Source organism: Podarcis muralis, chromosome 5, assembly GCF_964188315.1.
Source record: "Podarcis muralis chromosome 5, rPodMur119.hap1.1, whole genome shotgun sequence".
Classification (NCBI taxonomy): Eukaryota; Metazoa; Chordata; class Lepidosauria; order Squamata; family Lacertidae; genus Podarcis; species Podarcis muralis.
Genome location: NC_135659.1, coordinates 93,455,039 through 93,473,389, shown reverse-complemented (window position 1 = coordinate 93,473,389; position 18,351 = coordinate 93,455,039). Strand labels below are relative to the sequence as shown.

Here is an 18,351-nt window from a genome sequence, read left to right as displayed (position 1 = left end):
ATGCCATCTTTCAAAAAGTAGAAACCAAGACACCCCAAAAGTTGGTGAGTGTTATGTACTGATAATAATAATTTTTTATTTATACCCCGCCCTCCCCAGCCAAGACCGGGCTCAGGGCGGCTAACAACCAATAATAAAAACAACTTGATTAAAATACAATTTAAAAGATTACGATACAACATTAAAACATTAGGGTGCAATCTCTTCATAGGAGGAGAAAGGAAAAAGAGGGGGAGTGAATCAAACTGATTCTAAGCCAAAGGCCAGGTGGAACAACTCTGTCTTACAGGCCCTGCGGAAAGAGATCAGATCCTGCAGTGCCCTGGTCTCATGAGACAGAGCATTCCACCAGGCCGGAGCCAGTGTTGAAAAGGCCCTGGCTCTGGTTGAGGCTAATCTAACTTCCTTAGGGCCCGGGACCTCTAGGGTGTTGCTATATATGGACCTTAAGGTCCTCCGTGGGGCATACCAGGAGAGGCGGTCCCGTAGGTACGAAGGTCCTAGGCCGTGAAGGGCTTTAAAGGTCAAAACCAGCACCTTAAATCTAACCCTGTACTCCACCGGGAGCCAATGCAGCTTGAAAAGCAATGGGTGAATATGCTCCCATGGCAGAGACCCTGTGAGGAGCCTCGCTGCAGCATTCTGCACCCACTGGAGTTTCTGGGACAGCTTCAAGGGCAGCCCCGCGTAGAGCGAATCACAGTAGTCAAGCCAGGAGGTGACCATCGCATGGATCACTGTGGCCAGGTCAGGGTAGAGGATCCTCTGTTCGCGGCTGCAACAGAGGATCCCGGCAACGTCCGTATGGCGCTGGAGTGCCAGCAAACCACTATGCACAGCACATGTGCGGTGTTGCTACATATGGTGCATGAGTCGTACATAGCGACACCCGCCCTGGGTGTCACGACGCCTTCGTCCGCCCCTGCTTATACGTAAATCCGGCACTGCCAATGGCTCATCTAGTTCAGCTTCCTGTCCTCCTGGTGAACACCTATGAGAAACCCACAAACAGGACCTGAGCTAAACTTTAAGGTAGCCTGGTCTTTATTTATTGTGCTTATTCCTGGAGGACTGTGCTTTAGGGTTGCACTGTTTAAAGTGCTTAGCTTGGGCTGCACTGGGCCCTAAGTGTTTATTGGCTGGCTCGGCAAGTATTGCGGCCAGGTCACTAATCTCCTGTTAAACAATGCATTAAGTTCAATTGCTGTAAGTGGCTGTATTTATTCCGAGTGGAGTAGTTCGAGTGCTTTTCCAAATTCTGGGGTGGGCGGAAAGAGCACTTACTCCAGCAATCTCTCTTTGAAACTGTCTAAAAGATGTGTTCTTCACGGTGGTTTTATTGATCGGCGTTGCGTCAGAAGCTGGCCTTTAAATTTACAACGCTCTAAAATGCCTGTAATGAACAGCTTGAACCACTTTGATTGCCACCCCCTCTAGTTAGGCTAATATATCTGTACTTGGTCGAGAACTGAGCTTAGGAAGAAGCTAAGATACTTTGCACGTTACTGAAGATGTTGACTAGCAGGTAGGAGAGATGTTGTGTTTTTTTCTTGGGGTGAGGTGAGTCTATGCTAGTGGTAGCCAACTTGATACTCTCCAGATGTTGGTGGACTAGCTCCCATCAGCCCCAGCCAGTGTGACCAATGATGATGAAAGTTGTAGTCCAATAACATCTGGAGGGTACCAACTTCTGAAGGGATTGTCTGGTCCTCCAACTCCCATCATCCCTGACCACTGACCTTCTTGGCTGGGAATGTTGTTGGAGTCCAGTAACATCTAGTTCCCCACTGTGATTATAGACTTAAAATCTATCATTGTTGCTTGAGCATGTACTTAAGACGTGAAATCTCCCCAAGGGGGCAACCATTGAATTGAATTTATGAAGCAATCTTAGTAGCCAAATCCTATCTATAGCACCACTGGGAGATAAATTTTAAACAGTTACATAATCTGGTCACGTCCAGCCGGTTCACTGGTAACCTCAAGACTTGACTGCTGCAATGCACTCTGTGTGGGGCTGCCCTTGGAGGTGGTTCGGAAGCTGCGGTTACTGCAAAATGCTGCCGTGAGGTTGCTGCCTTGAGCTAACTGTTGTCAACATTGTACACCTTTGATGAAGCAGCTACACTGGCTGCTTATATGCCACCTGGCGGGCTTCAAGGTCTTCTTACTTGCTTACAAAGTTCTAAACAACTCTCCCCTTCAACCTCTTTGCCAAGCTATTGCCTTCTATGGTAGAGAACCTTTTGGAGGCACTAAGAGATCCTAACATTTGCCTTCTGGTCCCAAGTACCGGTAATGGGGCTGTCAGTGTAGGGGGCTCTTTTAACATGAAATTCATTTAACTCTTTGCACCAACCGCCTGTAATTTCAGGTGCATGTTTAAGACCTTGGTGTTTACCCACACCTGTTCTGTACGAAATCCCAGAATTAATGGATTGATTAATAATTAAATAAAGACACGATTAAACCATTAATCATTAATCAATTCTTGCCCACCGATCATCTTCCGATGTCCTACTGTTATTCTAACCATATTATTTTGGGTGTATGTTTTACACTTACTTTTGGTTCTCTGTACGCTCCTCTGATATTTTATAACTTTGATGGTTATCCACCCTGAGCCCAGTCTTGGCTGGAGAGGGCGGGGTATAATTAAAATTATTATTATTATTATTATTATTACTACTACTACTACTACTTGAGCAATATATATATAAAGAGAGAGATGGAGAAGAGAGATGTGGGAAATAACTTGTAATTTGAGCAACCAAAACCCCCACTTACTGCTAGAGAGAAAAGCTGGATTGTTAATTTTGGCTGTGGTTTGGTTAAAGGATTTTGTGGTTTTAGAATATATATATATAGTTTGTTTTAAAATAACTATGGCTATATATTTGCAATAAAAGGAGTAACTTTGATGGGGTGTAGGGAGGAGGTCGATCAGGCTAGGTGAGGGAGGGTGAATCTCAAGAGAAAAGCCAATAAAATAAAAAGAGATGTCACTGAACTGGCGGGGGGAGAGTGATTTATTGAGAAATTCACAGCAGCTAATTTCAGCGCCCCCTCCCACCACCCCCAGCAAATCCTTTCCCCCTCCCCTCTTCCGGCATTCCAATTCCGAAATGCCAGCCTCAATAATTAACACTGACAAACCATCAATATTTCACACGCTCAGCAGTAGAGCCTTCCAGTGACCTGAGCCAATTTGAGCTGCCTTTTAATTTTCTCTCCCATTTGTGGGTTTCTTTGAAAACACTCCTTTGCTCTGGAGCAGGAAGTCATTATAAGCGCAGAGGTGCCTTGCAAGGCGCTAAGACAATTTGCGCGCCATTGTGGGGTGGGGGTGGGAGGCGGAAACAAGAACGCAACTCGCTATTCACACTTTACTCAGTTTGGGAGTGATAGTTCAACAACTGGGACCTGCATTATAATGTTGCAGCACAGAGTTGGCCTGTTCAGGGTTTCAACTGTCCACCCATCCCCTTTCCCAGGATACTTGTTGTTGCCATCTGTCTGTCTCAACAGACAAAGGAGTGTGCTTCCGGGGGTGAAGTCAAACTGCTGTTTTAGCAGCACCAAAGTGAGCTCTCCGGGGCGCAAACCTGGGCAGTGTGTATGGAGGTCCTGGGCTCCCCAGGCAAGACTCCTCTCTTGGCCTCACTGGTGTGGTCCAAAAGAGCACAGAGCAATATGATTGGCACTAGCTTAGCAGCAGGAGTTGCCAGAAGGAGGGATACAAGGCACCATCCAACCATCTTAGGAACTCCATTCTGGGTTAACCTTTTCTTCTCCCAAAGATATCCCACACAGTAGCAGAGGTTTAGACTCAGAGTTTTTCTTCCCAGGTTCCTTCCCAGCTTGATGGGCCCCATCTGCCCCTCACTTCCCTCTACAGCACATACAGAAACCACCTTCTTGACCGTTGGACCCACTATTGCTCCTGCCCGCTCAATCCACCAGAGCCTGTCTTCTCATGCAGGGAAGTCCCTAAGTCACTGAGAGTTTGAGACCCATCAGCCACCCTCATTTAGCCAGCCAGTCGAAGCCATTTCCTGGGGTGTGATGGCTTTCTCATGTTGGCAGCTTCCATGAGTCATAGGTGACAGCTAAGTGCAGGATGGGGACCAAAGGTGGACAAACCGTTCCTGAAGCACCATGACATGTTCCCCCACCAGAGGTACTACCCCTCCTCTAATACCCCACACACCCCACACAAATAATAATACCTGAAGGAGCGTCTCCACTCTCATCGTTCTGCCCGGACACTGAGGTCCAACGCCAAGGGCCTTCTGGCGGTTCCCTCGCTGCAAGAAGCCAAGTTACAGGGAACCAGGCAGAGGGCCTTCTCGGTAGTGGCACCCGCCCTGTGGAACGCCTTCCCACCAGATGTCAAAGAGAAAGCCCTTGGAGCTGAACCTCAGTGTCCAGGCTGAATGATGGGGGTGGAGATGCTCCTTCAGGTATACTGAGCCAAGGCCATTTAGGGCGTTAAAGGTCCGCACCAACACTTTGAATTGTGCCTGAAAACGTATTGGGAGTCAACATAGGTCTTTCAGGACCTATGTAATGTGCAATGTGGTCTCAGCGGCCACTCCCAGTCACCAGTCTGGCTGCCACATTCTGGATTAGTTGTAGTTTCTGGGTCACCTTCAAAGGTAGCTCCACATAGAGCGCATTCCAGTAGTCCAAGCGAGAGATAACCAGAGCATGCACCACTCTGGCAAGACAGTCCGCGGGCAGGTAGCGTACCAGATGGAGCTGGGGATGTGCTTGTGGTGGGCCAGAGGAACGAGGACTTCAAGAGCTGCTCTCAGACTCCAAGGCCTCTCAGACCTTCCTGCAGCTGGGCTGGAACCCCAAACCTTGAGCCATTGCATCACTGTGATAACTGTGGAAAGGAAGCAATTCCTTTCTGGATTGTTTTACTGGTGCCTGACCAAAAGAAGTATGTTGTAGTCCTGGACGGTTGTTCAATCCTGGAAGTCCACATTGCCAGCATTTCCATTTTAAGTGTTTATTTATTTTATTGCATTTATATCCCAAGGAACTCAAGTTGGCGAACGTGGTTCTGCCCCATCTCATTTAATCTCCCACAACAACCCTGCAAAGTAGGTTTAGACTGAGAGGCAGTGATGGGCCCAAGGTCATCCACTGAGCTTCATGGCTGACTGGGGGATTCAGACCCTAGTCTCCCACGTCACAGCCCAAGACTCTAACCACTACACCACACTGACTTTCTTGATAGGAGTTTGCAAGAAACCCAGGGAACAAACTAGCTAAAGCTAAGGATGGTTAAAGGTAAAGGTAAAGGGACCCCTGACCATTAGGTCCAGTCGTGGCCGACTCTGGGGTTGCGGCGCTTATCTTGCTTTATTGGCCGAGGGAGCCAGTGTACAGCTTCCGGGTCATGTGTCCAGCATGACTAAGCCGCTTCTGGCAGTGAACAGAAACGCCGTTTACCTTCCCGCTGGAGTGGTACCTATTTATCTACTTGTACTTCATGCTTCCGAACTGCTAGGTTGGCAGGAGGAGGGACCGAGCAACGGGAGCTCACCCCATCGCGGGGATTCAAACTGCCGACCTTCTGATCAGCAAGTCCTAGGCTCTGTGGTTTAACCCACAGCACCACCCGTGTCCCTTAAGGATAGTTGCGTCCATTTAATTTCAGTGGAGGCGAGTGAAGCCTGTCCTTTAGTCTCCCATTGAAATCACCAAGGTGTGCATACGCTTAAATTTGGCAGGATTCTGTCCTCAGGCTTTGCTAGTGAGCACCTTTGCATTTGGTCTTTTCCGCACACACACACCCTCACCCTTTGGTTTACTGTTTGCCATCTTCACCCTCCTTCTGTTTTGTTTCAACCACACCATTGTTTTATGCATGAGTTTTGGATTTTCTTTCTTTCAGTTGATTTCATTGGTGGATTTGACCCATTCCCTCTCTACCATGTCAATGAAAAGCCCTCCAACCTTTTGTTCAAGCAGACATACCTGTAAGTATGGGCCCCTCCAGACGTCTTTCCAATTGTGCATTCAGGATGATTTGTGCTCAGGATGATAACCGGGGCGGATATATGTGGACTCTCTGCTTTGTGCCTGCAAAGGTTTCAGGGTGGACATACTGCTCTGTTTCAAATTGGGTTCCCTGCTGGAATCCTGCAAGAAATATTCCCAGGTCTGTTTTCATCCTGCTTCTGTTAAGCGATAATGCAAGACTGGCCCTCCAAACATCAGTAACGCTGCAACATTGGGGAAACATTGGAGAACTTAAAAAGTCGAATGATGTTTGTACACTCCAGTATAAATCCACCACGAATGCCCCATTATGATTGGAGTCTGATCATAGCAGGGAGGCCAAGGTAAAAAGGTAAAAGGTAAAGGACCCCTGGGTGGTTAAGTCCAGTCAAAGGCGACTATGGGGTTGCAGCGCTCATCTCACTTTCAGGCCAAGGGAACCGGTGTTTGTCCACAGACAGCTTTCCGAGTCGTGGCCATCATGATTAAACCGCTTCTGGCACAACGGGACACCGTGACGAGTGCCAGAGCGCACAGAAACGCCGTTTACCGTCCCGCTGTAGCAATACCTATTTATCTACTTGCACTGGTGTGCTTTTGAACTGCTAGGTTGGCAGGAACTGTGACAGAGCAACGGGAGCTCACTCCATCGTGGGGATTCGAACCGCCGACCTTCTGATCAGCAAGCCCAAGAGGCTCAGTGGTTTAGACCACAGCACCACCCATGTCCCTACAGGGAGGCCAACAGTAGGTGGAGCCAGAGCTAATTCTGATTTTATGTCCCTCCTCTTCCCTGTTGAGTTCTACAAGGGCAGTGCTAAGACTTAAGGGCTCATCCGGACTGCCTCTTGTTGCAATAACTCCCAAGGCATGGATAGTCTAAGGTTCTCCCTCCAATCCTGGGAGAAGCATATAGCCATCATGACCACAAGAACCTAAGAAGAGCCCAATGGCGCGTCTAGGCCAGCACCCTGTTCTCACAGTGGCCATCCCCTTTCAAGGATGTCAAAGTTGGTGGCCGTCACTACGTCTTGTGGCAGAGAATTCCGTAAGCGAACTGTGCTCAGCGTGAAGAAGTTCTTGCTTTTGTTGCTCCGAAATCTTGTTTTGTGACTGGTGCCAACAGTTTGCAAAAATGGCCTGAGGTCAGCTCTTAAAACGCCAGCACCTTTGGGTTTTGTTTTTGTTTTTGGTCCGGAACTGCATTTCCCCCCATTCTGTCACCCTGTTTAGATTGATGAGGCAAGAGATTAAATATTGATTTCCAGCACTGTAGGTTTTGCAAGGAGGGAATATGCAATGCCTCTGGAGGATCCGAGGCAGCGCCTTGATTTACTAATCCAGCAGAAGGAAGCTTAAAGCTGAAGTAGAACAAAATGTACTTGGGGGGGGGGGTTCTCTTTTGTGTGTGTGTGTGGTTGGGTTGGAGGTGCAGTGTAGATTCAAAGGACAATCCTATGAAGGTCTACATGGAGTAGGAGTGTCCGGGGTCCATGTGTCAGTGGCAAGCTGGACCAGAGACACACAGGGAGGGAGGCTGGGGAGGAGCGTTGTGGCCTGGGGAGATTCCTGAGAGGTAGAACAACAGGCATTTTTCTAGTAGTATTAGTAATAAGTAGCATTTTCTGAAGATACACCTCTTTACCCTAGCCTGAGATATGTGCTTCAGGACCCCACCTTATTCTGATTTTAATTCGGAATTTTAAAATGCTGTAACCTTTCCTGGGACATACCAGTGAACACCAGATGATACATTTTAAAACGATAATAAGGTAAAGGTAAAGGTACCCCTGCCCGTACGGGCCAGTCGTGTCCGACTCTGGGGTTGCGCGCCCATCTCGCTTAAGAGGCCGGGGGCCAGCGCTGTCCGAAGACACTTCCAGGTCACGTGGCCAGTGTGACAAGCTGCATCTGGCGAGCCAGCGCCGCACACGGAAACGCCATTTACCTTCCCGCTAGTAAACGGTCCCTATTTATCTGCTTGCACCCGGGGGTGCTTTCGAACTGCTAGGTTGGCAGCAGCAGGGACTGAGCAACGGGAGCTCACCCGCCACGGGGATTCGAACCGCCGACCTGACGATCGGCCAGTCCTAGGCACTGAGGTTTTACCCACAGCGCCACCCGTGTCCAAAACGATAATACCACCTGCCTATTTAGTGGTACATGCAGGCATGCAGACGAAGAAATATTATACCTCCTGTGTGTGTTGGGAGAGTCCCACAATCGCACAGAAACGTGTTCAGAATTCAGCACCTCAATAACCTCAACCTGCACTTGTTTCTCAGTTGTTTGCTGCTTAAAAAGTTACCAGTCCTCAGGACTGCAATTGAGGGGGGCCATGCTGGGTGCACTCTCTGAAAATGATATGGAGGCTGAGCAGGATTTCCAAGGGACGAGAGGAAGGAGTTTCATTGGCCTGCATAGCTCCTTGACTGCCATCTTTGCCCCTCCCCATGCTCATTCAACACACACATGCTGAATTTATATATTGCATATTTCACACATATATGTTTTTGTTTAAAATATATTTTACATAAAAATACTCTTTTTTTAAAAAAATCAAAGGCAGAATTCAGGGTGTTTGAGCGTGCAGCAGGGAGAGAAAGGCTCTTTCTACAATATACCATGCCCTGTTAATTCCTTACTTTACTCAATTTAGATACTCTTAATGGGAGGAGGGTATTCGAGGAAAGGCACCCTGACAACTGCCTTTGAGTGTGTGCCATATTCTGAGCTCTCATCTGATGTCTTTCCTTCCTTCCTTCCTTCCTTCCTTCCTTCCTTCCTTCCTTCCTTCCTTCCTTCCTTCTTTCTGCAGGCCTGCGTAAGTGACAAGGATCCAGACTCTGGACAGACTGAAACCATCCATCCAGATTCCCCAAATGCCAGATGTCCCAGATGCAAAAAGATGGGAAACTACATTCCACTTGAAAGAACACAAAAACACTGACACACATGCAGATATGCACATATACAACAAGATGACTGAACTCTGACAAGTGGGCATTCAGGCCCAAATATCATTTTGCTGGCCAGCCACTCATACCAATGTCTCTTCAATGTGCTAGCTCATTAGTGGACTTGCAGGTTTTGCTGTGAATGAATGAATGGATGAATGAATTGGGGAGGAAATACTGTTTCCCTTCCCCACACCACTCCATTGAGAAACAGAAGAAGGTATTTGGAGAATCTCCACTTGACTCTGTAGCACTCACTTTTCATTAGGAGCGCCCTTGAGTGCGGTTCACTTCCAAGGTATCATTGCTTCCTTTTCCTTGTGACAAATGGACTGATCCAGTGGAGATTCAGATAGGTAGGGTGGAAGATAGGGAGGCCAACAGTAGGTGGTGCTAGAGAGCTTAGCTGAGCCAATGACTGGCAGGGCCAACTAATTATGCATTTGTCCCCACCCTCTTTCTCTACAGTTCTTCCCACTCCCCCAAACTCCAAACCCACTTCAAACTGTTTCACCTTACCGTTTCCCATAATGGACAACGTGTTGGTTGAACTTATAAGTTCCTTGGTGGTGGTTGTTTTTTTAGATGTCATAGGAAAACTATTTAGAACCCAATTCTATGTTATTCTGTCTCTCTGTACCCTCATCCATTAAGGTTTGCAGAGATGTGGAGAACTATGATGTCCTTCAGCCCAAGCAGGCATGACCAATAGCTAGGGATGATAGGAGCTGTAGTTAAGCTATATCTGGAGGACCAAAGGTTCCATCCATATGGTCTATTGCTTGGGTGGCTACCTGGCAAGCCTCTTAGAGGATCCATCCTCTAAAGCTATATTTAGTTGGCTTTCAGTGGGCCTACCTTGTTCCAACTGCAAAGCTGTACAAAGCTACCCCACGGTTTCAAAAAGGTGGTGAGACATCAAGTTTCTGCACTTGTAGCAAGACATCCCACACTTAGTAGATCTCCACAAACATATAGATCATCCGTGGAGATCATGGGCCATGGCAGATTTCTCAAGCCCTTCATGCTAGAAGGATCCAGAGATTGATCTTTGCCCGAATGTTTTCTTCATCCTTGTGGTCTTATAAAGGGATTAGATAAATTCATGGGTGGCTTGACAGCAGCTGTCAGTCATGTCGGCATTCCTCCAGGCTCAGAGACAGCTTGCCAGTGAGTTCCAGTTGCAGGGGGGCAGCAGAGAAGACTATTTCCTTCACGTTGTGCTTGGGGGCTTTTCAAAGGCCTCTGATCAGCCAGTGTGAGCAAACAGAATGCTCAGCTAGAAGGACTTTTGGACTGACTTAAGCAGAGCTTGGACGCGGGTGGCACTGTGGGTTAAACCACAGAGCCTAGGACTTGCCGATCAGAAGGTCAGAGGTTCGAATCCCCACGACGGGGTGAGCTCCCATTGCTTGGTCCTTTCTCCTGCCAACCTAGCAGTTCGAAAGCACCTCAAAGTGCAAGTAGATAAATAGGTACCACTCTGGCGGGAAGGTAAACGTCGTTTCCGTGCACTGCTCTGGTTCGCCAGAAGCGGCTTAGTCATGCTGGCCACATGACCCGGAAGCTGTACGCCGGCTCACTCAGCCAATAAAGTGAGATGAGCACCACTAACCCAGAGTCGGCCATGAGTGGACCTAATGGTCAGGGGTCCCTTTACCTTTATGCAGAGCTCATCTTATCCCATTTTCTACAGAAAAAGTCACGTGCCACATATATTGCGGCTGAGAGTTTTCTCCTGTTCTTTCGCTTCCTTATAGCAGCCTCCTGCCCAAACCAATGGCTCCATCTCCCACCCTGCACTGCTTCCCCTTCTTTACAATTCACACCTACTCCATGCCATGTCTACCTGCTGCCTTCCATCCTCATCCCAGAACACAGTCCCACGCTGAAGCTGCCCTCAGGTCTCCTTCAGCCGTCAATACCACTTTTTAGCTTCCCTCCCCCCCCCCCCAATTATTACTTTTTGGATCCCGTGGATGCAGAGCAGAACATTTTCTGGTTAACACACACATGCACATTCTCCTACATCCGCTCTCTCTCGATTTGAGATCATGCCCACCGACAATGCCCTTTGTGCTAAACAGGGGCGGGAAGTCGATTTTATTACACAACTTGACCACTTGCGAAGGTCTGAGCTCTGGACTGTTGTCTGCAAAACCAAGTGGCCTTTTGAGAATACTGATGCATAGCAAGGCGGCAAGTGTTTCCAGCAAAAGGGCACCTCTCTGCAGAATTGTTCCGTCTGCTGTGATGCTAAGACCCTGCATCTGTCATAGGCAACCCACATGTGCCTTTAAAAATAAAAAATTCATCTGCAACAGTCATATCGCAAGGACTTTCCAGATGCTAAAAAGGAGAAAGGAAGACACTTGTTCTTAACATTCTTCTCTGGGGTTGAGAAGCCAGGCGACCGATGCTCAAATATGACATTGTGTGAATCGGATTGTGGGCTACCTAAGAGCCAAGTCAAGTTTCAGGACTCCCTTCTTCCCAGCCTTGCAAGATAGCTATGCCCTGCCTCTGCCACAGCTGGAGGCAGGGATGCTTCTGAAAACCAGTTGCTGGAAACCACAAGAGGGTACAGTTACTCATGTCCTGCTCTCCGGTTTCCCACAGGGATTATGGTTGGACACTGTGAGAACTGGATGCTGGACTAGACGGGCCATTGGCCTGATCCAGCAGGTTCTTCTTATGTTCTTAAGAGCGAAGATCTACACGTGTGTCCACAGCCCACATTCACAGGCAGACAGCTACTGCCCTCTCCCCTCTCCATTAAGCCATATAACCTATAGGGTTATGCTAGTGACCATCAGCCATGACTTGCATGCCTGCACCTCTGAAGAGGACCACAATGGTCCAAGGAGAAAGCGCGAAGGAAACACACAAGCAAATCATCGTAGTGGCACAGGACGCAAGGGTGCCAAGGATCGGGACCACCATTCAGCCCATTGCGTTGGTTTGGTTGAGCAGACATTTCCATGTGATCTGGCCTGGTGATCTGTGAAGGGCTCCATGGTGGAGTCCTCTAGAAGACAGTAGGAGGTTTTGGTTCGTTTGTTTTTAATTAGCATGATTCGCTCTGTTCTTTGTTACTGTTCTAATAAATTAATGCTTTAAATACACAAACCTTATTTGACTTGTCCATCACTCAAGTGTTTTTTGATCAGACACCACAGATATTGTCTTCTCCTGTTCCTCTCAAGGACGGTGACAATCCTGTTCTCCATAGCACAGCTGAGAGGGAATAATTGCTAGAGAGGGGAGGAGGCAGATATATTGCCATTTGCAATTTTTTCTCTGATTGGAAATAAGGCTAGATGAGGATTCTGGAATCACCTTTCCACACAGCCAAATCATTTCTGTAAACATCCTCAGTTGAGCTCAGTTCAAAATCAGTTTGGTATTTACTAGCTTTCTTGGATAATTCTCAGGGTGGGGGTGGGGATTCACCTTTCCCCCAAGCACTCTGTTGGCTGATGAGTGATGATGGCACATGGGCATCTCATTACATTGCCCCTTGGAAATTGTAGTTTTCAATGCACCCTTCAAAAAATAACAACATACCAGGGAACAAAATTATGTTATCAGTGCTTCTACCCTCCCCCCAAGGATCTCAGGGGGTCTCTTCCCTTTGGAAAACACCTGGTGAGCTCTTCCCTTGGATGAGTTTAAAACTTTTCTCATCCTCAGAGCCCTTCTGAAATCTGTCCATTTAATCAGCCTTGTTTCCCCCTTAATCCCTCTATCACAATCCGTGTAGACCAGTGGTGGCCAAACTTGGCCCTCCAGCTGTTTTTGGACTACAACTCCCATCATCCCTAGCTAACAGGACCAGTGGTCAGGGATGATGGGAACTGTAGTCCCAAAACAGCTGGAGGGCCAAGTTTGGCCACCAGTGGCGTAGACAATACTGAGCTCTGTGGACCATTGGTCCAACTCTATATAAGGCAACTTCAGTCAACCTTTTCCCTCATTGACTCACCACTGAGGTGGCTAGGCCCAGAGTTGCATCCTTTTCCTGTACCCTAAGCTGCTATAGAAGGGACATGGGTGGTGCTGTGGGTTAAATCACAGAGCCTAGGACTTGCTGATCAGAAGGTCGGCAGTTCGAATCCCCACGATGGGGTGAGCTCCTGTTGCTCAGTCCCTGCTCCTGCCAACCTAGCAGTTCGAAAGCACGTCAAAGTGCAAGTAGATAAATAGGTACCGCTCCAGCGGGAAGGTAAACGGTGTTTCTGTGCGCTACTCTGGTTCTCCAGAGCGGCTTAGTCATGCTGGCCACATGACCTGGAAGCTGTACTCTGGCTCCCTCGGCCAATAAAGCAAGATGAGCACCGCAACCCCAGAGTCGGCCACGACTGGACCTAATGGTCAGGGGTCCCTTTACCTTTTAAAGCTGCTATAGAGCAAAGGTTGCCCATAGTCTAGGTCTTTACTCCTTTCATTTTCTGCTACTCCTCCATCCTTGATCTTTTCCTACTTGGGACCCTCGCTAAATGTGCCACCCACGATGCCTTGATCCTTCTGGCTTATTGAGTGTCTCTCCTCCTCATGAGGGGAGGTCTTCTAGTCTATCTGCCTCTCTCCAAAGCTGACCATTGAGCTGGTAATCAGGGAGCTGTTGCCACAGCCACTCCTGGCAGGGTTCTAAACCCGGTTGAGGAAATAAGAGAATTGGCCCAAATGGAGGACAGACCCGCCAATCAGCAAGCTGTTTCTGATCAGGTGGTCTGGGCACGTTGCTTCTAAACTAGCAAGCCAGAGTCAGGAGCCAATATGAAATACGATTGTGCAGTCACAGCTTCATGAAGCTGAATGCTGGCTGATGCTTGATGAGCAATGTCTCATTTTGTACTCTAAATATGAAACTCCCTAATTTGCAGTTCCTCAAGCAATATGCGAACACAGACATGCTTCCAATTTTGCACTTCCAATTTTACTGTACGGTTCTCCAACCCAACGATACACAGAATGATGTGTGCATTAGGGGGAAGCACGCATACGAACATAACAGACTAAGTTGCGGGAAATTGCTTTGGAAAAAATGTATTAAGGGAAACTGCATACCGTATTTACTCAAATCTAATGCTCAGCTTTTTTGGTCAAATTATGTTGCAAAAATTAAGGTGTGCATTAGATTTGGTGGCACATTTACATTCGCCAGCAAGTATTTTTTTGGTTTCAAGGTTCTGAAATTGGAGGTACGCATTAGATTCGATGGCGCATTAGACTTAATTAAATACGGCATAAAATTGTGTGTAGCAGGATAAATATGAATTAAAGTGCTGGGACATGAGGGCTTTTCTTGAAAATAAATCGCAAAATGAAGCAGAACTGTGGAAGACTGAACATAAACATTAGCAAAAGGAGAAGCTGAGAGAAACCAACATTAGCAGATCAAGCCATCCTGAATGTTGAGCCAGGAAATATCTCCCTGGGGAAATGGCACTTGATCTGTAATGCACCCAAGCATTTGAAGCTAGACAAATTCGTATTCTGAACCAGGCAGTAACAAGCCATGAATGAGGCTGCTCAGGTAAAGGCGCTAGTCTTGTTACTTTGGTACCAAAAAGAAATTGTGCCGAATGAATGTTTTTCAGCAGACAGCATCATGAGCGCGCTCACACACAAATAAAGTCACAAAATTGCTCTATCATTGTGGTAGAGAAGTGTTCACTGTAAGCGCATAGGGATGGAGATGAAATTCGATTCTGATCACATTTAAATGCAAATTGATAAAAAAATTGCACTTTCCAAAACATTGCAGTTGAAACACAATCATCGATAAAAAAATTGCACTTTCCAAAATTTGCAGTTGAAACACAATCATTCTTCAAAATTTGCAGTTGTCTGAATTTGAGATGCAGTTCTCAAACCAAACAATGATTACAAACATGCATATATTAGATGTGCATAAAAATGATTATATTCATGAAAACAAGATACAAAAACAAATTAGATTAGGAGAAATTGCTTGCAAAAATGTGTATGTTAGTCACATTCCCTAACCAATTCCCCCAACCCTTCTTCGCAAGGCTTAGTTTCTAGACCTCTGCTCATCTTGGTTGCCCTCCTCTGCACATGTTCCAACTTGTCAACATCCTTCTTAAATTGTGGTGCCCAGAACTGGACACAGTATTCCAGGTGTGGTCTGACCAAGGCAGAATTGAGTGTTGCTATTACTTCCCTTGATCTGGACACTAGACTTCTGTTGATACAGCCTAGAACAGCTGTTGCATCACACTGTTGACTCATGTTAAGCTTGTGGTGTACTAAGACCCCTAGCTCCTATTTCCTCCACCTACAGGCAGCCTCTATACCCTTGCCTTCTTCATTTAGCTTTGGGGGCATCTTACCAGAACGGAATGCAGTTTTGCCCAAGTGGCACATAGTAATCTGCCTTACACCAAGTCAGAATACTGGCCCAAACAGTGACCAGGAGCAGCTCTCCCAAACTTTCAGACAGGGTGACACTGCCAGTTCTACCTGAAAATGTCAAGGGTCAAACCTGGGACTTCAGCAGGCACCTCAGCTGCTCTACCCTGAGCTACATCATAAAACAATGGTGGTATTGATCTAGGGCAGTGATTATATATACAGCCTTTTCTCTGTCTCTCTCTTCTGGACAAAGTTCATCATCTACAGAGGAGGCTTATTACCAGGCTGATGCTGCCCTCTCCTGGAACAGAAGCAGATTAAATGCACTCATGGCTTCCCCCTTCCCGTTATAGCAAAGTGCCATGTTTGCAGTCCTGTGCCCCACTGTGGAAGCATGGGTTGTAGGGAGTGGAGTGGCGCTGTGCATGTAAACACATGCTATGTACAGCCCACACAGGCTCCTTCTCACTGAAGCCTGATCCTGCATTATTTAATTCCATGCTTTAGCTTATCCTAAATTAAAAGACGCCTGCTTCTTGGGAGAAGGGCAATGACAGGCCTAGACAGCATCTTGAGAAGTAGAGACGTCACCTTGCCAACAAAGGTCCGTATAGTTAAAGCCATGGTTTTCCCAGTAGTGATGTATGGAAGTGAGAGCTGGACCATAAAGAAGGCTGATCGCCGAAGAATTGATGCTTTTGAATTATGGTGCTGGAGAAGACTCTTGAGAGTCCCATGGACTGCAAGAAGATCAAACGCATCCATTCTTAAGGAAATCAGCCCTGAGTGCTCACTGGAAGGACAGATCGTGAAGCTGAGGCTCCAGTACTTTGGCCACCTCATGAGAAGAGAAGCCTCCCTGGAGAAGACACTGATGCTGGGAAAGATGGAGGGCACAAGGAGAAGGGGGCGACAGAGGACGAGATGGTTGGATAGTGTTTTCGAGGTTACCAGCATGAGTTTGACCAAACTGCGGGAGGTAGTGGAGGACAGAGGTGCCTGGCGTGCTCTGGTCCATGGGGTCACGAAGAGTCGGACACGACTAAACGACTAAACAACAACAACAACAACAACAACAACAACAACAAAGAAGTGATTGGCAACCCTTCACCAATACAGGAGAAGTTAAAAGAATGCAGTGGGAATCAGAGATTATTTATTCCATTTCTGTCCCACCTTTTCCTCTAAGTCCCCCCCCCCCATTTAATCCCAACAACCACCCTGTGAGGTAGGTTAGCAGCGACTAGCCCAAAGTAATCCCAGTGTGAGCTTCATGGCCAAGTGGCAGTTCTTGAACCCTGGTCTCCCAGGTCTTAATCTGACACGCCATACTCACTGTGCCTTTCAAAGCAACCCTAAGCCAATTCACTTTCCTCAACAATACACACAGCCATCCTTTGAAATTCACACGTCTCCTAATTTTGCTATGCAGTGCCAAGTAATATGTATAAAAGAAAGCCGCAGAAAGCTTTCTCTCGATTGAAGCACAGAGTGTTTGAGGGAACATTCGCAGGGAAACCCAAATGCTTGTTTACAAAGCTGTCGTACTACCAACCTTACTGCATGCTTGTGAAATATGGACCACTTATCAACGCTATCTCCAACTCCTTGAAAGATTCCATCAATGGTGTCTCCAAAAAATTTGACACATCACTTGGGAAGACAGGCGAACTAATACCAGTGTATTGGAAGAAGCAAAGATCACCAGTGTTGAAGCAATGATTCTTCAACATCAACTTTCCACCTAAACATTAGGAAGAACTTCCTGACAGTAAGAGCTGTTCGACAGTGGAATTTGCTGCCAAGGAGTGTGGTGGAGTCTCCTTCTTTGGAGGTCTTTAAGCAGAGGCTTGACAACCATATGTCAGGAGTGCTCTGATGGTGTTTCCTGCTTGGCAGGGGGTTGGACTCGATGACCCTTGTGGTCTATTCCAGCTCTATGATTCTATGAACTTCGTAGGACTGGTCATGTTGTGCAGCTGCCTGATTGTCATCTTCCAAAGCTACTACTCTATTCCGAACTTAAAAATAGAAAGAGTAATGCTGGTGGTCAACAAAAGAGGTTTAAAGACCGTCTTAAGGCAAATCTAAAAAAATGTAGTATAAACACCGACAATTGGGAAACACCGGCCTGCGAGCATTCCAATTGGAGAACAACCTTTACCAAAGGTGTCATGGGCTTTGAAGACACTCGAACTCAGGCGCAAGGGAGAAACATGGTAAGAGGAAGGCACACTTGGCAAATCCACACCGTGATCAACTCCCGCCCGGAAACCAATATCCCTACTGTGGAAGGACGTATGGATCCAGACTTGGCCTCCACAACCACTTACAGACTCATTGTTAAAACCGTGTTTATGGAAGACAATCTTACTCAGCTATGTGTGATCACCAAAGAAGAAGATGGTAAAAAGTGCATACTATGGCTAAGTGTGCACAAAAGATGCATCTTCGTGAAAACAACATATAGAAATGCATTCCTTTAGGGAAAATTGCTATGCAAGCATGTGCATATTTGGAGAAATTTGTATGAAAATGCTGATTAATTTTCCATGAAACTTTGACAAGTGTATCAGGAACGGATGTGGAAAATATGAAGAACTGAACTTAAGGATGGAAAAATGAGAAAGTGAAATTGACAGACTTGCCCATTCCTAGTAGGGATAAGCATGAGGTCAAATGCTAAGCCCAATTTTGGTGATTCCAGCCAATCAGCATTATACCAGTTGCTAGCTGCGTGGCAAGAGCCTGCATTTTATTCAGCTAAAAAGTAGGTTGTAACAATATTAGGAACTAATTTTAAATAGGCAAAGTTAGGTTAATTTGTTTGTAAGTGGAGGGGTGCATTAATTGGGTGGGGGCACAATGACAGTATAGTTAAATAAATGTTATATAATAAGTGTTACAGCTTCTGTATAGGAAAAGCCATAGCATCTGAAATATTAAATTTATTGTTTGGTGAAAGTGCCTTGCAAGAATTTGTTGCAGAGCAGTCCCC

At 46.8% G+C, this 18,351-nt stretch overlaps 1 protein-coding gene across 2 annotated transcripts in view; it reads left to right on the top strand.

Moving 5' to 3' along the window:
* Positions 1-12,106, top strand: part of NKAIN4 (sodium/potassium transporting ATPase interacting 4) — a 103,131-nt gene extending 91,025 nt beyond the window's left edge. Inside the window, exons 6-7 of one of the 2 annotated variants that reach the window (XM_028735422.2) lie at positions 5,909-5,993; positions 8,834-12,106. In XM_028735422.2, the coding sequence (XP_028591255.1) occupies positions 5,909-5,993; positions 8,834-8,843 (95 nt within the window). In that variant the 3' untranslated portion in view covers positions 8,844-12,106. The remainder of the gene's footprint in view (positions 1-5,908; positions 5,994-8,833) is intronic. The other variant, XM_028735424.2, reaches the window with a different exon arrangement.
* Positions 12,107-18,351: the final 6,245 nt, after the last annotated feature.